General features: G+C 45.2%; 2 protein-coding genes across 15 annotated transcripts in view; one reads left to right on the top strand and one right to left on the bottom strand.

Annotated features, from left to right (window-relative positions):
• LOC147018401 (solute carrier family 23 member 1-like) overlaps positions 1 to 25,712 on the bottom strand; it is a 203,798-nt gene that overhangs the window by 111,186 nt on the left and 66,900 nt on the right. For 4 of the 12 annotated variants that reach the window (XM_085898009.1, XM_085898007.1, XM_085898005.1 and 1 more), the window contains 2 exons: positions 18,246 to 18,299; positions 10,465 to 10,518 (listed from right to left, as the gene is read on the bottom strand). The exons of 1 other annotated variant lie outside the window; for it this stretch is intronic. In XM_085898009.1, coding sequence (XP_085754135.1) covers positions 10,465 to 10,518; positions 18,246 to 18,299 — 108 coding nt within the window. Of the gene's footprint in view, positions 1 to 3,043; positions 3,335 to 10,464; positions 10,519 to 18,245; positions 18,300 to 25,712 lie in introns of those variants that run through there. 7 more of the 12 variants (XM_085898010.1, XM_085898008.1, XM_085898012.1 and 4 more) reach the window with 4 other exon arrangements.
• LOC147018403 (52 kDa repressor of the inhibitor of the protein kinase-like) lies at positions 3,301 to 24,265 on the top strand. Of its 3 annotated transcripts, XM_085898021.1 has the most exons (7): positions 3,301 to 3,437; positions 6,465 to 6,805; positions 7,123 to 7,252; positions 8,382 to 8,457; positions 10,883 to 14,591; positions 14,902 to 15,031; positions 18,662 to 21,254. In XM_085898021.1, the coding sequence occupies exon 5, from the start codon at positions 11,739 to 11,741 to the stop codon at positions 13,206 to 13,208; it is 1,470 nt and encodes a 489-aa protein (XP_085754147.1). In that variant the 5' UTR covers positions 3,301 to 3,437; positions 6,465 to 6,805; positions 7,123 to 7,252; positions 8,382 to 8,457; positions 10,883 to 11,738; the 3' UTR covers positions 13,209 to 14,591; positions 14,902 to 15,031; positions 18,662 to 21,254. The 3 variants fall into 3 exon arrangements, with proteins under 3 accessions (XP_085754147.1, XP_085754148.1, XP_085754149.1); XM_085898022.1 differs by lacking the exon at positions 8,382 to 8,457; XM_085898023.1 differs by lacking the exons at positions 3,301 to 3,437; positions 6,465 to 6,805; positions 7,123 to 7,252 and adding an exon at positions 22,718 to 24,265 and having other exon boundaries at positions 7,260 to 8,457; positions 18,662 to 22,401.

Genomic DNA, 25,712 nt, shown 5'->3' on the forward strand with positions numbered 1-25,712 from the left:
TTGCCAAGGGCACACTCCCCGTTCAGTAAGCCATGTGACCTCTAGTTAAATGGCAAAATTAGACAGTGGACACTGGAACTCGTGGTCAACTGATTGGCATTTGTGGTTGTAAAGCAACCCACCATACCATGAAGTTAAATGTGAGTGGTGGCCTCAGGTCTGGTTCTTCAGAGGAGAAACGAGGATTAACCCCCTCAAAATACATGAGGAACTCGTGGCCATAACAATATATGAAGCGACAAACACTTTACAGTGGGAAGCATGGGGGGACCCGGGTGGGAAGCGTGGGGGGGACCCGGGTGGGAAGCGTGGGGGGGACCCGGGTGGGAAGCGTGGGGGGGACCCGGGTGGGAAGCGTGGGGGGACCCGGGTGGGAAGCGTGGGGGGACCCGGGTGGGAAGCGTGGGGGGACCCGGGTGGGAAGCGTGGGGGACCCGGGTGGGAGGCGTGGGGGGGCCGCGGGTGGGAAGCGGGGGGGGGACCCGGGTGGGAAGCGTGGGGGGGACCCAGGTGGGAAGCGGGGGGGGACCTGGGTTGCAAGCGTGGGGGGACCCGGGTGGGAAGCGTGGGAGGGTCCGGGTTGTAAGCGTGGGGGTCCGGGCTGTAAGCGTGGGGGGTCCGGGTTGTAAGCGTGGGGGGTCCGGGTTGTGGCGTGGGGGGTCCGGGTTGTGGCGTGGGGGGTCCGGGTTGTAAGCGTGGGGGGTCCGGGTTGTAAGCGTGGGGGGTCCGGGTTGTAAGCGTGGGGGTCCGGGTTGTAAGCGTGGGGGGTCCGGGTTGTAAGCGTGGGGGGTCCGGGTTGTAAGCGTGGGGGGTCTGGGTTGTAAGCGTGGGGGTCCGGGTTGTAAGCGTGGGGGGGTCCGGGTTGTAAGCGTGGGGGGTCCGGGTTGTAAGCGTGGGGGGGGTCCGGGTTGTAAGCGTGGGGGGGGGTCCAGGTTGTAAGCGTGGGGGGGGTCCGGGTTGTAAACGTGGGGATTTTCAATTTTACTGTCGGTGGGAAGCTTGGGGATTTGCAGTGGCACGCCATCGAATTCGCTCTCGTAATAGAATTGCGTTGGTCTCTGTGGATCATGAAAGGCACCTTGGGTGTGACTGAATCCACCAATAAGTTTGACCATGATAGTCCCGAATGTGAAGGAAGCAATTTAGATACTTGGTCGGCTCGGTCTGGCATCGCGTCAGGAAGCTCAACAATGCAAGTTTCATCCTCACCTGCAAGTGGCCCAACACGCGAGGCCGATTTGGAACCCGCATCTGTGAAAGGATATCCTGTTATTCGAACGGGGTACAACGGAGGGCAACGACCACGCTCCATGACGACCTTGGAACTTGGAAGGAAAGAGTGAACCTCGACGATCGAGATTTCTCAAACTCGCAATTTCTGTCCAGCAACATCTGATCGATTGAGACATTTAATATTCGCTCTGGTGACTTTACGGACATGGATATCCCTCCACGTTGTTTTTGTGACCGGCTTCAAGCAAAAAGCCATGAACAGACACGTTTTTAAACACCTGGTCCCCTTCAACCGTCTGCCCGCTCACGAGTGGTGGGTGACCCGGCACCCTCGAACAACGTATTCAAGAAGACACGTACGAGCAAAACCTGCAAGGAGCACCACGTGATATTGACGCCGACCCGTTTATAACAATCGATTTCGTGTCCACAACATGTACACGCGTCCACAACATGTACACGCGTCCACAACATGTACACGCGTCCACAACATCTACACGCGTCCACAACATCTACACGCGTCCACAACATCTACACGCGTCCTCAACATGTACACGCGTCCTCAACATGTACACGCGTCCTCAACATGTACACGCGTCCTCAACATGTACACGCGTCCTCAACATGTACACGCGTCCTCAACATGTACACGCGTCCTCAACATGTACACGCGTCCTCAACATGTACACGCGTCCTCAACATGTACACGCGTCCTCAACATGTACACGCGTCCTCAACATGTACACGCGTCCTCAACATGTACACGCGTCCTCAACATGTACACGCGTCCTCAACATGTACACGCGTCCTCAACATGTACACGCGTCCTCAACATGTACACGCGTCCTCAACATGTACACGCGTCCTCAACATGTACACGCGTCCTCAACATGTACACGCGTCCTCAACTCAACATGTACACGCGTCCTCAACATGTACACGCGTCCTCAACATGTACACGCGTCCTCAACATGTACACGCGTCCTCAACATGTACACGCGTCCTCAACATGTACACGCGTCCTCAACATGTACACGCGTCCTCAACATGTACACGCGTCCTCAACATGTACACGCGTCCTCAACATGTACACGCGTCCTCAACATGTACACGCGTCCTCAACATGTACACGCGTCCTCAACATGTACACGCGTCCTCAACATGTACACGCGTCCACAACATGTACACGCGTCCACAACATGTACACGCGTCCTCAACATGTACACGCGTCCACAACATGTACACGCGTCCACAACATGTACACGCGTCCACAACATGTACACGCGTCCACAACATGTACACGCGTCCACAACATGTACACGCGTCCACAACATGTACACGCGTCCACAACATGTACACGCGTCCACAACATGTACACGCGTCCACAACATGTACACGCGTCCACAACATGTACACGCGTCCACAACATGTACACGCGTCCACAACATGTACACGCGTCCACAACATGTACACGCGTCCACAACATGTACACGCGTCCACAACATGTACACGCGTCCACAACATGTACACGCGTCCACAACATGTACACGCGTCCACAACATGTACACGCGTCCACAACATGTACACGCGTCCACAACATGTACACGCGTCCACAACATGTACACGTGTCCACAACATGTACACGTGTCCACAACATGTACACGTGTCCTCAACATGTACACGTGTCCCGGTGCGCAGGATTTTTTTTTTTTTGATTCATTTCAACAAAGAAAACCGCTTAGTCCAATCGACCCGAGGACAAGGTAAATGAGACGACAGAGAAACATAAACATCAGACGTCGCAGCTCACCTTCCCACGTCCTCCTTCTTGGCAAACGACGTGATCCATACGAGACCTCGTGGCCGATTTCGTCGTCGGTTTGCTCTTGCCTATGCCCACAGCCGCGTCACGTGGTCGTTATTCACAGGCAACTGGGGCGGTTCGAAAGAGCTCGAATTATTATTATTATTCTCCTGATACTTAATGATGACAATCAACGATTGTATGGATGCAACGCACAAACTTCGGCGGCACGTTCGCACCAATAACGACGCACGTGACTCTCGGCGGCAACGCGGAACTCATAGCGGTGACGTCACGTGACGTGTTGTCGCCGATTCCTATTATTATCAGCGAAACGTCGTGGATTTGTGTTTTTTGGGGGCTTTTTACCAACACATCGACAACGTGTCGGTGTCAACAGGTTTGTTTTGGGGTTTTTTTTTTCGCTCGAAACGTTCGCACATCACACGAGGACAATAAATGTAAATGATGACAGGTTCCGTTATTCGTCGACAACTCTAATCCTTTTTAAAGCAGCCATCAACAGTGCCAAAGATAAAATACGTAATCCACAAACAATACCTTACTTTTTTATTTATTTTTTGAACGGTAATGTCGCCTTCAGAGCTGCGAGGCTCTGTATATACCACGCACCAATAATGTGAACCCTTCTGGCCTCGAAACTTGAAACGTCTCTTTTACCCATTTCCTGGAGCCTGGTGTTGGCTCAGTGGTTCGGACGGCGAATTGGGATCCCATTGGGATTCCAGGGTCCTGAGTTCAAGCCCCGTCGGCCGCTGAATTAAAATACACCAGGAGGTTGACTCAGGCTGTCATCCTTCCGAGGTCCGAAATGAGTACCAGTTAAAGTGTGTCCTGGCAGAGAGGCACTGCATCAGCGACACAGTGGCGCTTCAAGAAATGAGAGCTACCCCGGCAGCTCAGCTGCCATACGACCACCACCCATTTCCTTCTCGTGGGGAAACTTAGCGAAATATAGCAGAACGATTGTGCATTTTGTGAGGAAAGCACCAAATTTGGCACACGAGTAGCCTCTCATATTATTAATTACCTTGTGTGAAAAGAAAGTTTTATACAAACAGAGGATCCCCGAGTTCTGAACAATCATTCATCCAGTAAGTAAATCAAATTGGGTGTGCTTTAGAAAGGTTATGTTGTTTCTCTTTGTATGTTTCAAAGCAAAAATATATTTGCAAACACCCGATTTCCAATCCGTTTGCCATATCAACATGTTTGGCAAATTACAAAGAATTTTTTTTTCTTCCCGTCGCACAACTATTACCAGATGTTTATTGAAGATTAATGTTTATGCACATCTTCCTGAAACATCCAGAATGCAACGTTGTTTTCATAATTTGTTTATTGAAATGCAACGCCCTAAACAAGGGTGAAAGCTACTCAAGGTTTTGGGGTTGCATACAGGACAATACTGGAGTTGGTAATTGGCACTCATACGCCGAATGCAGATTCTGATATCGTCCCAGCACTTGTGCGTGTGTGTGTGTGTGTGCAAGGTCAGTCAAAAAGCATAACATATTCTCTTTGCTATCTCTCTCTCTCTCTCTCTCTATCTCTCTCTCTCTGTACAGTCATGTGTGGTGAGGCATTTCTCTCTCCCTCCCCTTTCTCACTCTCCCCCCCCCCTCCTTGATGTCACTTCCGGACTTCCGTTTGGGGGATCAGCGCACATGGACGGCTGGGTGGCAAGCTCTCCTTCCAGTCCTTCGAAAACGCTTTGTGTATTTTGTGATCGAGATTTGTGTCAGGGGCTGTGGAACTGCATTGATTTTTTTTCATGTTCAAAACAGTTTTAGTGGGTAGTTGAGTTGGTTTATTGAAAGAAGCAGGGGAGGCCTCGTGTTAAGTTTAGTGTTGTCAGTTGGCGCCTTGAGAGTATGGGGATAAAAAAAGGTTATAATTAGAGACCGAAGGAGAAAGGAAGAGGAGTACGTAAAATGTAATAGTTGCTCAATGTGGGCCACGTCAACAATAGGGGAATCACTGGGTTCTTATGGTTGTCGGAAGTGTGAGGAAATTGCCAACTTCAGGATGGTTATTACTATGTTGAAATAATGCATCTATAATTTGCAGCAAGTAGCAGAATGTGAGAAATTTGTCTAATAGTTGGTGAGGGTTGTGGACTGAGGTTGCTGAGGATATTGGAAGTGGTGACGGTGCAGCGAGGGTTGGCAGTGGTGACTGTGCAACGGGGGCAGGAGGTGGTGACGGCGCAACGGGGGTATGAGGTGGTGAAGGCGCAACAGGGGCAGGAGGTGGTGACAGCGCAACGGTGGCAGGCATTGGTGGAGGTGCAACGGGTGTAGGCTTGGAGGTCAGGTGGATAGCAGAGGAGGTGTTGATCCGATTCAGGAAAGTATTGATACTTGCAAAGATTGGGCAAAAAATTGGCAGATGGAATTTAAGTGTAAGGTGTTGGGGATTGGTAAGAATCATGAAAATAGAGGGAGCACAATTCCAGGCAGCTGGAGGTAAAGTAAATATGGTTTTGGGCTGTTCGGAGGGGGATCATTTACATATCAAAAGAGGTGGTGTTAACTTTGTACAGGAATTTAGTGAGGCCACATCTCGAATATTGTGTGCAGTTTTGGTCACCACAACTCAGGAAGGACATAGATGCCACAAAGAGAGTTCAGTGCAGGGCTACTAGATTGATCCCAGGTCTTGCTGGACTCAGCTATGACGAGTGGCTGAAGGAGACAGGGCTCTATTCACAAGAAAGGAGGTGGTTGCAAGGAGATGTAATGGAGATGTTAAAGATAATGAAAGGTGCAGATAAAATAAGTGCAGATTAATTATTCAACAGAATGGACAGTGATGGGACCAGGGACCAGAGCCTGAGAGTAAAGAAGAGGAGAGTCAAGACGGCAGAAAAGCAGGGGTCTTTTACTCCGAGAGTAGTTAATGCATGGAATGGCCTCCCTGGGAAGGTCGTGGCAGCAGAAAAAGGAGACAAGTTTAATTATAATGAGATCGGCACCTGTAAGTTATGGAGATGGAGGGGTATAGGGATGTTGACAGGACTTTCAGGTAGTTTGAGCATTGATGGGTGATTGTGTGCACGTGTTCTGAGTGTTGTTAGTGGGGGGTCTTGTCAAGAAGTGTTGTGTGGTTGATGTTGTACGTTATTTGTAACCAAGTCCATGCCCCCTCCCCTGAGGGGAAGAAGAAAAAGAAAAAAAAAGAAAAAACTACAAAAACTTCTTGTGTAGATAAATTAGTATTGTGTTTTGGCAAGCATGATGGGCTAAATGGCCTCCACCTGTGTTTGATTTCCTTGCATCCTTTTATCCCTTTTCTCACTCTGTCTTCCTCCCCTTCCTCACTCTGTCCTCCTCCTCTTCCCCACTCTGCCCTTCTCCCCTTCCTCACTCTGCCCTCCTCCCCTTCTTCACTCTGCCGTCCTCAGCAAACTCAACAGGAATGGCTGCATCAAGAGCAGCTGAAGCTCCTCAAGAGGAAGAAAGAAGACGAGAAGCAAGAAGACGACAACAATGACGACATCCTGCCATCCTCTTCCTGCAATTCCCCAGTAGTTGTGTGATACTTAAGTCAACTGTCCACACTATCTGGTTCAGGAAGATACATTTCAAGCCCACGAAACCTTTGTCGCCCCTGTGTGAAGCAGGACCATCGCCGTAAAATACAAAACACACAGGAAATGGCACTCTGTGTTGAGGTGCAGCAGTGGTGGTCATGTTTATCCCTCGACCAGTCAAAGATCCCCGGGGGGTTAAGTATCACAGCAAGGTAAGCTTTTGCTGTATTTGCTCTCTCCCTTTCTTTTTCTTTCCTCCTGCCCGCTTCTCTCTCCTCTCCCCCTTGCCTCTCCCCCCCCACCCTCTACCCCCCATCCCCACCTTCTCTGTCTGCCCCCACTCTCTCACCCCTCCACTCCCTCCTCTCTATCACCCTCTCTTCGTATTCTCATCAATGCAGTGACAATGGGTGGTATTTGCTTGTCATTTAATAAGTAACAGTTTGTCGTGTTTGAAAATGTATTCCTAATGACGTTAATATGATCTTCTACCTCCCCCCCATCTGCCCCCCCCCCACCGCCAACACAGCATATCCCGTTCTGGAAGTGACAGTCTCCTGAAGAGCAAAGGTCAATTGGCGGTAGTATCTAAGGATGCCGGCAGCAAAAGAAACTGCAACCATGTCCCGGGGGCTTGAAGTTGCCTGCTGAATGACCAGGTTGGGAAAGAACTTAACGAGTTTAATGGGGAGGTCAGCAGTGTTGGAAATTCTTATCTGATCAGCAACATAGTGAACAAGGCAAGGCTCAGGCCAAAATTGCGGAGGTGACAGTGAGCGGGTACAAGGGGATTTGGGTAGGGCTTGATGCCAACATCAGATTCAAGTTAATTTTCAATTACCATTTCAATGTAGTCTCCAAGCCAAATTGTGGGACCACCAGCACAAGCGTGTAAAGACTGTTGTGCATGTTAAATGACGTGAGTGTTACACCCATGGATCAGAGGTGCGTCTCCATCATAAGTTTGTTCATTGTCAGAGATTAGCACAAATTGCCAAGTGGCCCAAAAGCTGATATCATTGGAAATCCAGAATGGAGTTACATCTTGCACATCTCCATCCAAACGTTTTGCAGCCAGCCCAGGGATAGAGGCTCAGGCCTGGCAGTCAAACAAAACTGAAAATCATTTCAAACAGGAAACTTACTGTGAAAAAAGTTTTTTTTTTTTTTAAGACATGCCTTTGGCTTTGGTCCACAAAATTCCAGATTACCTTTTTAGGGTAAATATGATGGTGTAAAAGACTACTGCTGAAGAAAACGTTTTCCAGAACCTCTAAGATCTTTTTTAAGTTCAATATACAGAAATTATATGCATACTCGAACACAGTAAAACACAGATCACCTTTTTGATACTTTCAAAACTCGTCCCTTTTGCGGTGCTTTTACAAAATATGACGGCATTTTACGTCATTACGACCCATCATATTTTCTGCCCGTAGACCCCACCCATGTCCTTGTTTCTCAAGACAGCAAGCTGGCTTGGGGTAATGTGGTCTTTCAACTCTGGTTTTGTTTTGTGAACAAAAAGCTTTAGATTCACAGAAGACGTGTTTTGAAGTGCCACAAATGTCTTTTTGCACAATACTTGGCATCATCCTGTCAAAGAAATTCTCAATTCCTCATGTCCACTTGAGTCATTTATTAAAACAAAAAAATACATATGCGAATACGGAGAATTAAAGCGGAATTTCAATAAGCAACACAGTCTTCCTCCGATTCTGCAGTACTACATGGAGACTTTGAATTCTGATTAAGTATTCAGTGAGACTATGTCTGTTCATCCTCCAGACATACTGGTGCCACGACTGACATTTGAGGATTGAAGGGAGAGATTACTCACAGCTTTGCAGCAGCCATCTTGGAGGTCAGCTTAATTTTGAAGGGCGAAGGAATATTTATGACCTGAAGGTTGATAAGCGTTCTGGTCATTGTTTTCACACTCATTCCATTTAAGCTCGACTCTTGTTTCCAAGCCAGACTTTCAGACACCAGTATATAATTATTTATACATGAGAATCCCTTAATAAACAAAAAATAAAATGATAGATGATTCTCTTACACTGAATAAAGATGAAAGATTATTTGGATGGCCAATTTGTTTTGGGGAACAAGGGTTGTTTTATGAAGCAGATTGGTTATCTTTCAATACAGAAAAGAGATACAAGGTCATTTAAAATGTAAATATGTGTTATTAAAATAGATGCATGTTCAAGCACATGGATGCATGAGAAATTTGCATCGACAACACCACGCACGATCGAGCGCTAGCTTAAAGATGGGCATACACTGGATAATATGTTGAACCCAGTATGTTTTGGGGTTGTGTGTAACCTCTGTTTCAATTCAGTCCAGTTGGCATAGATTGGTTGATTTTGCAAAGAACTCGCCTCCACCTGAACCCTCCCACATCTGAGCTTCACCTCTACCTTTATCCAGGGCATGTTATGTTGCTCCCATCAGTGAGCAGAAACAGAGGGTTAGCAGGTTGGCCTGCAGGTACACACATTTTCCTCTATGCTGTCTAGCCTGGGATTGAATCTTGGCCCAGGGATAAACTGTTGGCCTGATGTTTCACAGGCTGGTTGAGGCATTGTTGTGTGTGCTGTCCCTCAGGTAACTGGTGTTCATCTGCTGACATGAGTTGATAGATGTTAAATATCCCACGGTATCCTTCACAAAGAGTCGGAGAGCTATTGCCAGTACCTGAAACAAATTACAAATACATGCCCTAACTTTAGTCGAACATTAGGCCTGGCCAGCTGGTTTGTGAAAAAGTTGGACCAAACTTCTCCTGACTGACCCCACAATAACATGGGAATAATTGTGGCCATCAAAAGAAGAAGTGAGTGGAAATGGGCAAATATTTCATGTTGGCATCTCCCGCCATGAGGCCAAATGTCATCTCCTACAACGAATAGTAGCGACAACTTGCACTTAGAAGCCATTTTGTATCCATTAAGCGCAGCGATCCGAACCTGTGCCCTTTGGACGTGAAGGGGAATGTGTCCGTTTTCTCATCAAGTTGTCTCTGTGCCCAAAAGTAACATTATATTTCTTTATGTTTTTCTTTGTTTTTCCAACGAGTCACATTTAGCAGACAATCAGACAGGATTGATTTAACCTTCAAACATGTCACAGAAACTCAGCAAAATGAAGTATAATGTGTGAGTAAAGGTTCACACTGATTGCCTGATACGAGATGGACAGAGCGAGTGAGTAGAAGAAACATAAAGGGAGTGACATTATGCAGAAATATGAAAGAAGTGGAAGAAGGAAAGTGAAAGGCAGAAATGGAGGCACACCATCCATGTGAGATGTACATGCCATCAAAAGTAAATTATTAGAAAAGATAACAATTGTGAATGAAAAAAGAAAAGAGCTCGAGAAGATTGATTGATCGATTGTGTGCTCTGCCTAAAGACAGGTCCTTGGCTGCTTGGAATGGGTGACACTGGGTGGTTTGCCATTGCCTTCCCAGCAGTTGGTCAGGACAGGAATTTGACCAGAATGCAGATGATAACTCTCTTCTCTTGGCGAAGGACAACATGGGATCCTGAACATCCACCAACTAATGATAGTAGACAAGACACCCGGCTTGACGTCCATTCAAGGGGACGGCACAATCATTGACGAATCGCCCGACCTCTAAAACACCGGGATGACAGTTTGTAGTTGGGTGGGGATTAAAACCTGGCTAAACAGGTAAGAGACGAATATGTGTATTTCTTGGCCATCCTGCCAGCTCCCTTTAAAATAACATCTGGACAAAGAAACTTTTTCTTTGTGATCAAACGGAACAGGAAAGAAGAAATTTTAAAAGAACAAAGAAGAAATAAAATGAAAATGGGTCATAAGTGAATGTCTCACTTACCATGTCATGGACCATGACCTGTTGTTGACCAATGTTAACGGCAACCATGGGCGTCTGCAGAAAAAATGCAGGGGGGGGGCAATGTTATCCTGAGATCGCCGTGTGAAGTGTGAAGACATCTTTTTGCTAAGATTACTGTAAATAACAGAACAAAATGTTCACAATTCTTCAGGTAGAAGACACACGATTGATCGAATGTCATGATATTTGGCGTGGAACATAGTGTTTTTTCGTTTATTCCTTCTGTGTTGCGCCTATTTATTTTATTTCAGTAACAAAACTCATGCTAATTTTCTACGTTGGATTTTATACAAAATAATCAAACTAAATGCTCTTGATCTGATTGTTATAGAGTTTGGGGAAGACCAGTGTATTAAATTTGTATTGTTATGTTAACCTCATTTTTCTTATTTTTCAGGAATGTGAAATGGATATCAGGAGGTTCTTTAAAAAACGTAAGTCTGATGACTCTGACAACAATCAAGACACCCCGGGTACATCGGAGACGCATGTTGAACCAGCAGAGCAGCGCAGAGGGGGACATCACGAGCAGTTACTCACAGCAACCAATCAGATGCCACCCCAAACACCAATTTGGATCATACGTCAAAACCACAGAACATTTGACCAATAATCGAAGATATGACCTCCTGATGAGCACATACGTCCCACCAACTGATTACAGCTATCAGAACGATTCACAGAGCTCCCGCTGTTTCCGCCACACGTGGATAAACCAATATTCTCCATGGCTGGCCTACTCAAGTCACTTGAAAGGTGCTCTGTGCAAATACTGTGTGCTGTTCCCTCAACCAGTGCACCGAGGTCTAATGGGTGCGTTCATCGTGACTACTTTTGTTAAATACAAAGACTTCAATGAGTGTGCGAGGAAGCACATGCTTTCCTCCTGGCACAAAGGTGCACTGCAAGATGCCAACAATTTCCTCACCACTGTGCAAGGCCAGAGTTGACCATCGTGAGCCAGATGGACCGAGCAGTCAACAAAGCAGTCACTCAAAACCGAGAGAAACTGTTCCCCACACTATCTAGCATTCTGTTCTGCTGCAGCCATGACATTGCATTGAGGGGGAAGGAGAGTACATCGGGGAACCTCTGTGACCTACTGCGATTCAGGATAGAAGCAGGGGACACGGTCCTGAAGGATCACATGGAGGGCGCAAGCAAAAATGCGAGATACACATCAGTTTGTGTACAGAACGAGCTGATAGTTCTCTCTGAAGAAGTAGTAAGAGACAATATTGTAAAACCTGCAAATGAATCAAATGGATTCTCTATCATTGCAGATGAAACTGCTGACATATCTATCAGGCACCGAGCAACTGTCCATTGGAGTACGATTTGTTGCGCTGCAGGAACAACGGAATGACTCAGCCACCATACGTGAGGAATTCCTTGGAATCATTCCACTGGAGAGGGTGGACGCTGCAACAATTGCAGATACTATCATCGACCAAGCAAAAAAATTTGGTCTTAACCTCGACAAGCTCCACGGCCAAGGCTACGATGGATGCTCAACCATGGCAGGAAAAGACAATGGTGTACAGGCCCGTATCAGGAACACCTATCCCAAAGCTGTTTTCGTGCACTGCTCTTCACATCGACTGAATTTGGTGGATCATGATCTGAATTCTGTCGCAGATGTGAGGAATACGACTGGAACTGTGAAATCTATCATTAAATTCTTCCGTGACAGTCCCAAGCGCAGGAGACTGGTTCCAAATATACCTTTGTTGTGTGAAACCAGATGGAGCGCAAAGTACAAAAGCATCCGCATCTTTTCAGAAAACTTTTGTGATATCTATGCACAACTGGAGCAACTGGAGGCAAACCAGCAGGAGTCACAGAGTACGTGTCAGACGGCGTATCAGCTGAGGTGTGCTGCAGGAAGCACAGTGTTCCTCACCTGTCTGAAGATCATTGCGAAGTACTCAGCGATGTTGGAGCCAGTGACCCAACAGCTGCAGGCAGTCGACATGGACATGATGGGAGTCCGAGATCACATCGACCTGTTGATGAAGGCTTTCCGAGCTCACCGGGATGGTGCAGACCGTGTGTTCTCAGAAGATGTCATCCCTGAGGTGAAAACCTTGGCAGAAGAACTTGGCATAGACTTGACGATGCCTCGGCGATGCGTACGCCAGGTCCACCGGCCGAATGTAGGAGGCTCCGTTGAGGAGTACTATCGCCGCACCATCTATGTCCCGTACATGGATTCCTTGATCCAGTCTCTGGAAAGTCGCTTTGGTGAAAGTAACACGCCATATTTTCACATTTTCGCACTACATCCGAGAGATATGCAGCAAACAGAAAAAGATGAATTCAAGCACATCGTTTCATCTGTCAAGGAAATGAATGGCATTGACAACCTTGTAGAAGAAGCTCTAGCGTGGTATGACGTGCAGAAGCATAAGCCACTGGATGACAACTCTCTGGGTATGATCGAGCTGGTGAAGCAGACCACTCTGTTCCCTGCTGTGAGCAAGACTATCCTCATCGCACTGACTCTGCCTACAACACCATGTAAAGTGGAAAGGTCCTTCAGAACACTGCGCAGGGTGAAGACCTGGTTAAGATCAACGATGAGTGATAAACGTCTGTCCGGCCTCTGCATGCTAAGTGTCCACTGCGACAAAGTGAACAGCCAGAAGACCGAGCTAATGAACAGGGTCATTGACAATTTCGGAAGAGATCCCCGACGGCTCCAATTCCTGTTCCAAGAGTAGTAACCTGCTCTAACTGAATGAACTGTTGAGAAATGTTGATGTTATTTTATTCATTTTGTATTTTCCATGTAATTTTTACAAATTTTAGATTTTCTGGGGGAGGGGGAAATGCCCCCCCCTTTGCCCCTCCCTGCGGACACCCATGACGGCAACACTGACTAATTTGATAATTCATAAAAATAACATCTACGTTACAGACACAAAAGTGATGTGTTTACTTATAATCAACTTTGTTGGGATGTTCCTGATATGTGGTAAATTATAATCTAGAGATGTTTCCATGATTATCTCTGCTCCCAATGATGGACGGAGGTTGTGTTTTCACCCATGTCTGTTTGTCTGTCTTTGAGCAGGATATCTCAAAAGTTGTTGACGGATTTGGCTGAAACTTGGTGGACAGGTTGGGACTGTGACAAAGACTAATTGATATGATTTTGGTGAAGATCCTAATCCAGATAAGGCAGTTTATTTAAAAATTCTAAGGGGTTCTTAACCTTTGAGAGATGGGGCCAAAAACGATGTAAAGCATGAAATTTTAAAAAGTGGTGGACAAATTATGACAAGTTTGAGCATTGATGGGTGATTGTGTGCACGTGTTCTGAGTGCTGTTAGTGGGGGGTCTTGTCAAGAAGTGTTGTGTGGTTGATGTTGTATGTTTTTTGTAACCAAGCCCATGCCCCCTCCCCTGAGGGGAAGAAGAAGAAGAAGAAGAAGAAGAAGAAGAAGAAGAAGAAGAAGAAGAAGAAGAAGAAGAAGAAGAAGAAGAAGAAGAAGAAGAAGAAGAAGAAGAAGAAGAAGAGAAAAAAAAAACTTCTTGTGTGGATAAATTAGTATTGTGTTTGCGCAAGCATGATGGGCTAAATGGCCTCCACCTGTGTTTGATTTCCTTGCATCCTTTTATCCCTTTTCTCACTCTGTCTTCCTCCCCTTCCTCACTCTGTCTTCCTCCCCTTCCTCACTCTGTCTTCATCCCCTTCCTCACTCTGTCCTTCTCCCCTTCCTCACTCTGCCCTCCTCCCCTTCCTCACTCTGCCGTCCTCAGCAAACTCAACAGGAATGGCTGCATCAAGAGCAGCTGAAGCTCCTCAAGAGGAAAAAAGAAGACGAGAAGCAAGAAGACGACAACAATGACGACATCCTGCCATCCTCTTCCTGCAATTCCCCAGTAGTTGTGTGATACTTCAGTCAACTGTCCACACTATCTGGTTCAGGAAGATACATTTCAAGCCCACGAAACCTTTGTCGCCCCTGTGTGAAGCAGGACCATCGCCGTAAAATACAAAACACACAGGAAATGGCACTCTGTGTTGAGGTGCGGCGGTGGTGGTCATGTTTATCCCTCGACCAGTCAAAGATCCCCGGGGGGTTAAGTATCACAGCAAGGTAAGCTTTTGCTGTATTTGCTCTCTCCCTTTCTTTTTCTTTCCTCCTGCCCGCTTCTCTCTCCTCTCCCCCTTGCCTCTCCCCCCCACCCTCTACCCCCCATCCCCACCTTCTCTGTCTGCCCCCACTCTCTCACCCCTCCACTCCCTCCTCTCTCACCCTCTCTTCGTATTCTCATCAATGCAGTGACAATGGGTGGTATTTGCTTGTCATTTAATAAGTAACAGTTTGTCGTGTTTGAAAATGTATTCCTAATGACGTTAATATGATCTTATACCCCCCCATCTGCCCCCCCCACCGCCCAACACAGCATATCCCGTTCTGGAAGTGACAGTCTCCTGAAGAGCAAAGGTCAATTGGCGGTAGTATCTAAGGATGCCGGCAGCAAAAGAAACTGCAACCATGTCCAGGGGGCTTGAAGTTGCCTGCTGAATGACCAGGTTGGGAAAGAACTTAACGAGTTTAATGGGGAGGTCAGCAGTGTTGGAAATTCTTATTTGATCAGCAACATAGTGAACAAGGCAAGGCTCAGGCCAAAATTGCGGAGGTGACAGTGAGCGGGTACAAGGGGATTTGGGTAGGGCTTGATGCCAACATCAGATTCAAGTTAATTTTCAATTACCATTTCAATGTAGTCTCCAAGCCAAATTGTGGGACCACCAGCACAAGCGTGTAAAGACCCTTGTGCATGTTGAATGACGTGAGTGTTACACCCATGGATCAGAGGTGCGTCTCCATCATAAGTTTGTTCATTGTCAGAGATTATCACAAATTGCCAAGTGGCCCAAAAGCTGATATCATTGGAAATCCAGAATGGAGTTACATCTTGCACATCTCCATCCAAACGTTTTGCAGCCAGCCCAGGGATAGAGGCTCAGGCCTGGCAGTCAAACAAAACTGAAAATCATTTCAAACAGGAAACTTACTGTGAAAAAAGTTTGTTTTTTTTTAAGACATGCCTTTGGCTTTGGTCCACAAAATTCCAGATTACCTTTTTAGGGTAAATATGATGGTGTAAAAGACTACTGCTGAAGAAAACGTTTTCCAGAACCTCTAAGATCTTTTTTAAGTTCAATATACAGAAATTATATGCATACTCGAACACAGTAAAACACAGATCACCTTTTTGATACTTTCAAAACTCGTCCCTTTTGCGGTGCTTTTACAAAATATGACGGCATTTTACGTCATTACGACCCATCATATTTTCTGCCCGTAGACCCCACCCATGTCCTTGTTTCTCAAGACAGCAAGCTGGCTTGGGGTAATGTGGTCTTTCAACTCTGGTTTTGTTTTGTGAACAAAAAGCTTTAGATTCACAGAAGACGTGTTTTGAAGTGCCACAAATGTCTTTTTGCACAATACTTGGCATCATCCTGTCAAAGAAATTCTCAATTCCTCTTGTCCACTTGAGTCATTTATTAAAACAAAAAAATACATATGCGAATCTGGGGTATTAAAGCGGAATTTCAATAAGCAACACAGTCTTCCTCCGATTCTGCAGTACTACATGGAGACTTTGAATTCTGATTAAGTATTCAGTGAGACTATGTCTGTTCATCCTCCAGACATACTGGTGCCACGACTGACATTTGAAGATTGAAGGGAGAGATTACTCACAGCTTTGTTGCAGCAGCAATCTTAGAGGTCAGCTTAATTTTGAAGGGCGAAGGAATATTTATGACCTAAAGGTTGATAAGCGTTCTGGTCATTGTTTTCACACTCATTCAATTTAAGCTCGACTCTTGTTTCCAAGCCAGACTTTCAGACACCAGTATATAATTATTTATACATGAGAATCCCTTAATAAACAAAAAATAAAATGATAGATGATTCTCTTACACTGAATAAAGATGAAAGATTATTTGGATGGCCAATCTGTTTTGGGGAACAAGGGTTGTTTTATGAAGCAGATTGGTTATCTTCCAATACAGAAAAGAGATACAAGGTCATTTAAAATGTAAATATGTATTATTAAAATAGATGCATGTTCAAGCACATGGATGCATGAGAAATTTGCATCGACAACACCACGCACGATCGAGCGCTAGCTTAAAGATGGGCATACACTGGATAATATGTTGAACCCAGTATGTTTTGGGGTTGTGTATAACCTCTGTTTCAATTCAGTCCAGTTGGCATAGATTGGTTGATTTTGCAAAGAACTTGCCTCCACCTGAACCCTCCCACATCTGAGCTTCACCTCTACCTTTATCCAGGGCATGTTATGTTGCTCCCATCAGTGAGCAGAAACAGAGGGTTAGCAGGTTGGCCTGCAGGTACACACATTTTCCTCTATGCTGTCTAGCCTGGGATTGAATCTTGGCCCAGGGATAAACTGTTGGCCTGATGTTTCACAGGCTGGTTGAGGCATTGTTGTGTGTGCTGTCCCTCAGGTAACTGGTGTTCATCTGCTGACATGAGTTGATAGATGTTAAATATCCCACGGTATCCTTCACAAAGAGTCGGAGAGCTATTGCCAGTACCTGAAACAAATTACAAATACATGCCCTAACTTTAGTCGAACATTAGGCCTGGCCAGCTGGTTTGTGAAAAAGTTGGACCAAACTTGTCCTGACTGACCCCACAATAACATGGGAATAATTGTGGCCATCAAAAGAAGAAGTGAGTGGAAATGGGCAAATATTTCATGTTGGCATCTCCCGCCATGAGGCCAAATGTCATCTCCTACAACGAATAGTAGTGACAACTTGCACTTAGAAGCCATTTTGTATCCATTAAGCGCAGCGATCCGAACCTGTGCCCTTTGGACGTGAAGGGGAATGTGTCCGTTTTCTCATCAAGTTGTCTCTGTGCCCAAAAGTAACATTATATTTCTTTATGTTTTTCTTTGTTTTTCCAACGAGTCACATTTAGCAGACAATCAGACAGGATTGATTTAGCCTTCAAACATGTCACAGAAACTCAGCAAAATGAAGTTTAATGTATGAGTAAAGGTTCACACTGATTGCCTGATACGAGATGGGCAGAGCGAGTGAGTAGAAGAAACATAAAGGGAGTGACATTATGCAGAAATATGAAAGAAGTGGAATAAGGAAAGTGAAAGGCAGAAATGGAGGCACACCATCCATGTGAGATGTAGATGCCATCAAAAGTAAATTATTAGAAAAGATAACAATTGTGAATGAAAAAAGAAAAGAGCTCGAGAAGATTGATTGATCGATTGTGTGCTCTGCCTAAAGACAGGTCCTTGGCTGCTTGGCATGGGTGACACTGGGTGGTTTGCCATTGCCTTCCCAGCAGTTGGTCAGGACAGGAATTTGACCAGAATGCAGATGATAACTCTCTTCTCTTGGCTAAGGACACCATGGGATCCTGAACATCCACCAACTAATGATAGTAGACAAGACACCCGGCTTGACGTCCATTCAAGGGGACGGCACAATCATTGACGAATCGCCCGACCTCTAAAACACCGGGATGACAGTTTGTAGTTGTGTGGGGATTCAAACCTGGCTAAACAGGTAAGAGACGAATGTGTGTATTTCTTGGCCATCCTGCCAGCTCCCTTTAAAATAACATCTGGACAAAGAAACTTTTTCTTTGTGATCAAACGGAACAGGAAAGAAGAAATTTTAAAAGAACAAAGAAGAAATAAAATGAAAATGGGTCATAAGTGAATGTCTCACTTACCATGTCATGGACCATGACCTGTTGTTGACCAATGTTAACAGCAACCATGGGCGTCTGCAGAAAAAATGCAGGGGGGGGCAATGTTATCCTGAGATCGCCGTGTGAAGTGTGAAGACATCTTTTTGCTAAGATTACTGTAAATAACAGAACAAAATGTTCACAATTCTTCAGGTAGAAGACACACGATTGATCGAATGTCATGATATTTGGCGTGGAACATAGTGTTTTTTCGTTCATTCCTTCTGTGTTGCGCCTATTTATTTAATTCAGTAACAAAACTCATGCTAATTTTCTATGTTGGATTTTATACAAAATAATCAAACTAAATGCTCTTGATCTGATTGTTATAGAGTTTGGGGAAGACCAGTGTATTAAATTTGTATTGTTATGTTAACCTCATTTTTCTTATTTTTCAGGAATGTGAAATGGATATCAGGAGGTTCTTTAAAAAACGTAAGTCTGATGACTCTGAGAACAATCAAGACACCCCGGGTACATCGGAGACGCATGTTGAACCAGCAGAGCAGCGCTGAGGGGGACATTACGAGCAGTTACTCACAGCAACCAATCAGATGCCACCCCAAACACCAATTTGGATCATACGTCAAAACCACAGAACATTTGACCAATAATCGAAGATATGACCTCCTGATGAACACATACGTCCCACCAACTGATTACAGCTATCAGAACGATTCACAGGGCTCCCGCTGTTTCCGCCACACGTGGATAAACCAATATTATCCATGGCTGGCCTACTCAAGTCACTTGAAAGGTGCTCTGTGCAAATACTGTGTGCTGTTCCCTCAACCAGTGCACCGAGGTCTAATGGGTGCGTTCATCGTGACTACTTTTGTTAAATACAAAGACTTCAATGAGTGTGCGAGGAAGCACATGCTTTCCTCCTGGCACAAAGGTGCACTGCAAGATGCCAACAATTTCCTCACCACTGTGCAAGGCCAGAGTTGACCATCGTGAGCCAGATGGACCGAGCAGTCAACAAAGCAGTCACTCAAAACCGAGAGAAACTGTTCCCCACACTATCTAGCATTCTGTTCTGCTGCAGCCATGACATTGCATTGAGGGGGAAGGAGAGTACATCGGGGAACCTCTGTGACCTACTGCGATTCAGGATAGAAGCAGGGGACACGGTCCTGAAGGATCACATGGAGGGCGCAAGCAAAAATGCGAGATACACATCAGTTTGTGTACAGAATGAGCTGATAGTTCTCTCTGAAGAAGTAGTAAGAGACAATATTGTGAAACCTGCAAATGAATCAAATGGATTCTCTATCATTGCAGATGAAACTGCTGACATATCTATCAGGCACCGAGCAACTGTCCATTGGAGTACGATTTGTTGCGCTGCAGGAACAACGGATTGACTCGGCCATCATACGTGAGGAATTCCTTGGATTCATTCCACTGGAGAGGGTGGACGCTGCAACAATTGCAGATACTATCATCGACCAAGCAAAAAAATTTGGTCTTAACCTCGACAAGCTCCACGGCCAAGGCTATGATGGATGCTCAACCATGGCAGGAAAAGACAATGGTGTACAGGCCCCTATCAGGAACACCTATCCCAAAGCTGTCTTCGTGCACTGCTCTTCACATCGACTGAATTTTGTGGATCATGATCTGAATTCTGTCGCAGATGTTAGGAATACGACTGGAACTGTGAAATCTATCATTAAATTCTTCCGTGACAGTCCCAAGCGAAGGAGACTGGTTCCAAATATACCTTTGTTGTGTGAAACCAGATGGAGCGCAAAGTACAAAAGCATCCGCATCTTTTCAGAAAACTTTTGTGATATCTATGCACAACTGGAGCAACTGGAGGCAAATCAGCATGAGTCACAGAGTACGTGTCAGACGGCGTATCAGCTGAGGTGTGCTGCAGGAACCACAGTGTTCCTCACCTGTCTGAAGATCATTGCGAAGTACTCAGCGATGTTGGAGCCAGTGACCCAACAGCTGCAGGCAGTCGACATGGACATGATGGGAGTCCGAGATCACATCGACCTGTTGATGAAGGCTTTCCGAGCTCACCGGGATGGTGCAGACCGTGTGTTCTCAGAAGATGTCATCCCTGAGGTGAAAACCTTGGCAGAAGAACTTGGCATAGACTTGACGATGCCTCGGCGATGCGTACGCCAGGTCCACCGGCCGAATGTAGGAGGCTCCGTTGAGGAGTACTTTCGCCGCACCATCTATGTCCCGTACATGGATTCCTTGATCCAGTCTCTGGAAAGTCGCTTTGGTGAAAGTAACACGCCATATTTTCACATTTTCGCACTACATCCGAGAGAAATGCAGCAAACAGAAAGAGATGAATTCAAGCACATCGTTTCATCTGTCAAGGAAATGTATGGAATTGACAACCTTGGAGAAGAAGCTCTAGCGTGGTATGACCTGCAGAAGCATAAGCCACTGGATGACAACTCTCTGGGTATGATCGAGCTGGTGAAGAGACCACTCTGTTCCCTGCTGTGAGCAAGGCTATCCTCATCGCACTGACTCTGCCTACAACACCATGTAAAGTGGAAAGGTCCTTCAGAACACTGCGCAGGGTGAAGACCTGGTTAAGATCAACGATGAGTGATAAACGTCTGTCCGGCCTCTGCATGCTAAGTGTCCACCGCGACAAAATGAACAGCCAGAAGACCGAGCAAATGAACAGGGTCATTGACAATTTCGGAAGAGATCCCCGACGGCTCCAATTCCTGTTCCAAGAGTAGTAACCTGCTCTAACTGAATGAACTGTTGAGAAATGTTGATGTTATTTTATTCATTTTGTATTTTCCATGTAATTTTTACAAATTTTAGATTTTCTGGGGGAGAGGGAAATGTCCCCCCTTTGCCCCTCCCTGCGGACACCCATGACGGCAACACTGACTAATTTGATAATTCATAAAAATAACATCTACGTTACAGACACAAAAGTGATGTGTTTACTTATAATCAACTTTGTTGGGATGTTCCTGATATGTGGTAAATTATAATCTAGAGATGTTTCCATGATTATCTCTGCTCCAATGATGGACGGAGGTTGTGTTTTCACCCATGTCTGTTTGTCTGTCTTTGAGCAGGATATCTCAAAAAGTTGTTGACGGATTTGGCTGAAACTTGGTGGACAGGTTGGGACTGTGACAAAGACTAATTGATATGATTTTGGTGAAGATCCTAATCCAGATAAGGCAGTTTATTTAAAAATTCTAAGGGGTTCTTAACCTTTGAGAGATGGGGCCAAAAACGATGTAAAGCATGAAATTTTAAAAAGTTGTGGACAAATTATGACAAGTTTGAGCATTGATGGGTGATTGTGTGCACGTGTTCTGAGTGCTGTTAGTGGGGGGTCTTGTCAAGAAGTGTTGTGTGGTTGATGTTGTATGTTTTTTGTAACCAAGTCCATGCCCCCTCCCCTGAGGGGAAGAAGAAGAAGAAGAAGAAGAAGAAGAAGAAGAAGAAGAAGAAGAAGAAGAAGAAGAAGAAGAAGAAGAAGAAGAAGAAGAAGAAGAAGAAGAAGAAGAAGAAGAAGAAGAAGAAGAAGAAGAAGAAGAAGAAGAAGAGAAAAAAAAAACTTCTTGTGTAGATAAATTATTATTGTGTTTGCGAAAGCATGATGGGCTAAATGGCCTCCACCTGTGTTTGATTTCCTTGCATCCTTTTATCCCTTTTCTCACTCTGTCCTTCTCCCCTTCCTCACTCTGCCCTCCTCCCCTTCCTCACTCTGTCTTCATCCCCTTCCTCACTCTGTCCTTCTCCCCTTCCTCACTCTGCCCTCCTCCCCTTCCTCACTCTGCCGTCCTCAGCAAACTCAACAGGAATGGCTGCATCAAGAGCAGCTGAAGCTCCTCAAGAGGAAAAAAGAAGACGAGAAGCAAGAAGACGACAACAATGACGACATCCTGCCATCCTCTTCCTGCAATTCCCCAGTAGTTGTGTGATACTTCAGTCAACTGTCCACACTATCTGGTTCAGGAAGATACATTTCAAGCCCACGAAACCTTTGTCGCCCCTGTGTGAAGCAGGACCATCGCCGTAAAATACAAAACACACAGGAAATGGCACTCTGTGTTGAGGTGCGGCGGTGGTGGTCATGTTTATCCCTCGACCAGTCAAAGATCCCCGGGGGGTTAAGTATCACAGCAAGGTAAGCTTTTGCTGTATTTGCTCTCTCCCTTTCTTTTTCTTTCCTCCTGCCCGCTTCTCTCTCCTCTCCCCCTTGCCTCTCCCCCCCACCCTCTACCCCCCATCCCCACCTTCTCTGTCTGCCCCCACACTCTCACCACTCCACTCCCTCCTCTCTCTCACCCTCTCTTCGTATTCTCATCAATGCAGTGACAATGGGTGGTATTTGCTTGTCATTTAATAAGTAACAGTTTGTCGTGTTTGAAAATGTATTCCTAATGACGTTAATATGATCTTCTACCCCCCCCCCCATCTGCCCCCCCCACCGCCCAACACAGCATATCCCGTTCTGGAAGTAACAGTCTCCTGAAGAGCAAAGGTCAATTGGCGGTAGTATCTAAGGATGCCGGCAGCAAAATAAACTGCAACCATGTCCGGGGGGCTTGAAGTTGCCTGCTGAATGACCAGGTTGGGAAAGAACTTAACGAGTTTAATGGGGAGGTCAGCAGTGTTGGAAATTCTTATCTGATCAGCAACATAGTGAACAAGGCAAGGCTCAGGCCAAAATTGCGGAGGTGACAGTGAGCGGGTACAAGGGGATTTGGGTAGGGCTTGATGCCAACATCAGATTCAAGTTAATTTTCAATTACCATTTCAATGTAGTCTCCAAGCCAAATTGTGGGACCACCAGCACAAGCGTGTAAAGACTGTTGTGCATGTTGAATGACGTGAGTGTTACACCCATGGATCAGAGGTGCGTCTCCATCATAAGTTTGTTCATTGTCAGAGATTATCACAAATTGCCAAGTGGCCCAAAAGCTGATATCATTGGAAATCCAGAATGGAGTTACATCTTGCACATCTCCATCCAAACGTTTTGCAGCCAGCCCAGGGATAGAGGCTCAGGCCTGGCAGTCAAACAAAACTGAAAATCATTTCAAACAGGAAACTTACTGTGAAAAAAGTTTTTTTTTTTTTAAGACATGCCTTTGGCTTTGGTCCACAAAATTCCAGATTACCTTTTTAGGGTAAATATGATGGTGTAAAAGACTACTGCTGAAGAAAACGTTTTCCAGAACCTCTAAGATCTTTTTTAAGTTCAATATACAGAAATTATATGCATACTCGAACACAGTAAAACACAGATCACCTTTTTGATACTTTCAAAACTCGTCCCTTTTGCGGTGCTTTTACAAAATATGACGGCATTTTACGTCATTACGACCCATCATATTTTCTGCCCGTAGACCCCACCCATGTCCTTGTTTCTCAAGACAGCAAGCTGGTTTGGGGTAATGTGGTCTTTCAACTCTGGTTTTGTTTTGTGAACAAAAAGCTTTAGATTCACAGAAGACATGTTTTGAAGTGCCACAAATGTCTTTTTGCACAATACTTGGCATCATCCTGTCAAAGAAATTCTCAATTCCTCCTGTCCACTTGAGTCATTTATTAAAACAAAAAAATACATATGCGAATCTGGGGTATTAAAGCGGAATTTCAATAAGCAACACAGTCTTCCTCCGATTCTGCAGTACTACATGGAGACTTTGAATTCTGATTAAGTATTCAGTGAGACTTTGTCTATTCATCCTCCAGACATACTGGTGCCACGGCTGACATTTGAGGATTGAAGGGAGAGATTACTCACAGCTTTGTTGCAGCAGCAATCTTAGAGGTCAGCTTAATTTTGAAGGGCGAAGGAATATTTATGACCTGAAGGTTGATAAGCGTTCTGGTCATTGTTTTCACACTCATTCCATTTAAGCTCGACTCTTGTTTCCAAGCCAGACTTTCAGACACCAGTATATAATTATTTATACATGAGAATCCCTTAATAAACAAAAAATAAAATGATAGATGATTCTCTTACACTGAATAAAGATGAAAGATTATTTGGATGGCCAATTTGTTTTGGGGAACAAGGGTTGTTTTATGAAGCAGATTGGTTATCTTCCAATACAGAAAAGAGATACAAGGTCATTTAAAATGTAAATATGTATTATTAAAATAGATGCATGTTCAAGCACATGGATGCATGAGAAATTTGCATCGACAACACCACGCACGATCGAGCGCTAGCTTAAAGATGGGCATACACTGGATAATATGTTGAACCCAGTATGTTTTGGGGTTGTGTGTAACCTCTGTTTCAATTCAGTCCAGTTGGCATAGATTGGTTGATTTTGCAAAGAACTCGCCTCCACCTGAACCCTCCCACATCTGAGCTTCACCTCTACCTTTATCCAGGGCATGTTATGTTGCTCCCATCAGTGAGCAGAAACAGAGGGTTAGCAGGTTGGCCTGCAGGTACACACATTTTCCTCTATGCTGTCTAGCCTGGGATTGAATCTTGGCCCAGGGATAAACTGTTGGCCTGATGTTTCACAGGCTGGTTGAGGCATTGTTGTGTGTGCTGTCCCTCAGGTAACTGGTGTTCATCTGCTGACATGAGTTGATAGATGTTAAATATCCCACGGTATCCTTCACAAAGAGTCGGAGAGCTATCGCCAGTACCTGAAACAAATTACAAATACATGCCCTAACTTTAGTCGAACATTAGGCCTGGCCAGCTGGTTTATGAAAAAGTTGGACCAAACTTGTCCTGACTGACCCCACAATAACATGGGAATAATTGTGGCCATCAAAAGAAGAAGTGAGTGGAAATGGGCAAATATTTCATGTTGGCATCTCCCGCCATGAGGCCAAATGTCATCTCCTTCAACGAATAGTAGTGACAACTTGCACTTAGAAGCCATTTTGTATCCATTAAGCGCAGCGATCCGAACCTGTGCCCTTTGGACATGAAGGGGAATGTGTCTGTTTTCTCATCAAGTTGTCTCTGTGCCCAAAAGTAACATTATATTTCTTTATGTTTTTCTTTGTTTTTCCAACGAGTCACATTTAGCAGACAATCAGACAGGATTGATTTAACCTTCAAACATGTCACAGAAACTCAGCAAAATGAAGTATAATGTGTGAGTAAAGGTTCACACTGATTGCCTGATACGAGATGGGCAGAGCGAGTGAGTAGAAGAAACATAAAGGGAGTGACATTATGCAGAAATATGAAAGAAGTGGAAGAAGGAAAGTGAAAGGCAGAAATGGAGGCACACCATCCATGTGAGATGTACATGCCATCAAAAGTAAATTATTAGAAAAGATAACAATTGTGAATGAAAAAAGAAAAGAGCTCGAGAAGATTGATTGATCGATTGTGTGCTCTGCCTAAAGACAGGTCCTTGGCTGCTTGGCATGGGTGACACTGGGTGGTTTGCCATTGCCTTCCCAGCAGTTGGTCAGGACAGGAATTTGACCAGAATGCAGATGATAACT

This window comes from Eptatretus burgeri, chromosome 10, assembly GCF_056783735.1.
Source record: "Eptatretus burgeri isolate ZD-2024b chromosome 10, Ebu_testis_v1, whole genome shotgun sequence".
NCBI classification, from domain to species: domain Eukaryota; kingdom Metazoa; phylum Chordata; class Myxini; order Myxiniformes; family Myxinidae; genus Eptatretus; species Eptatretus burgeri.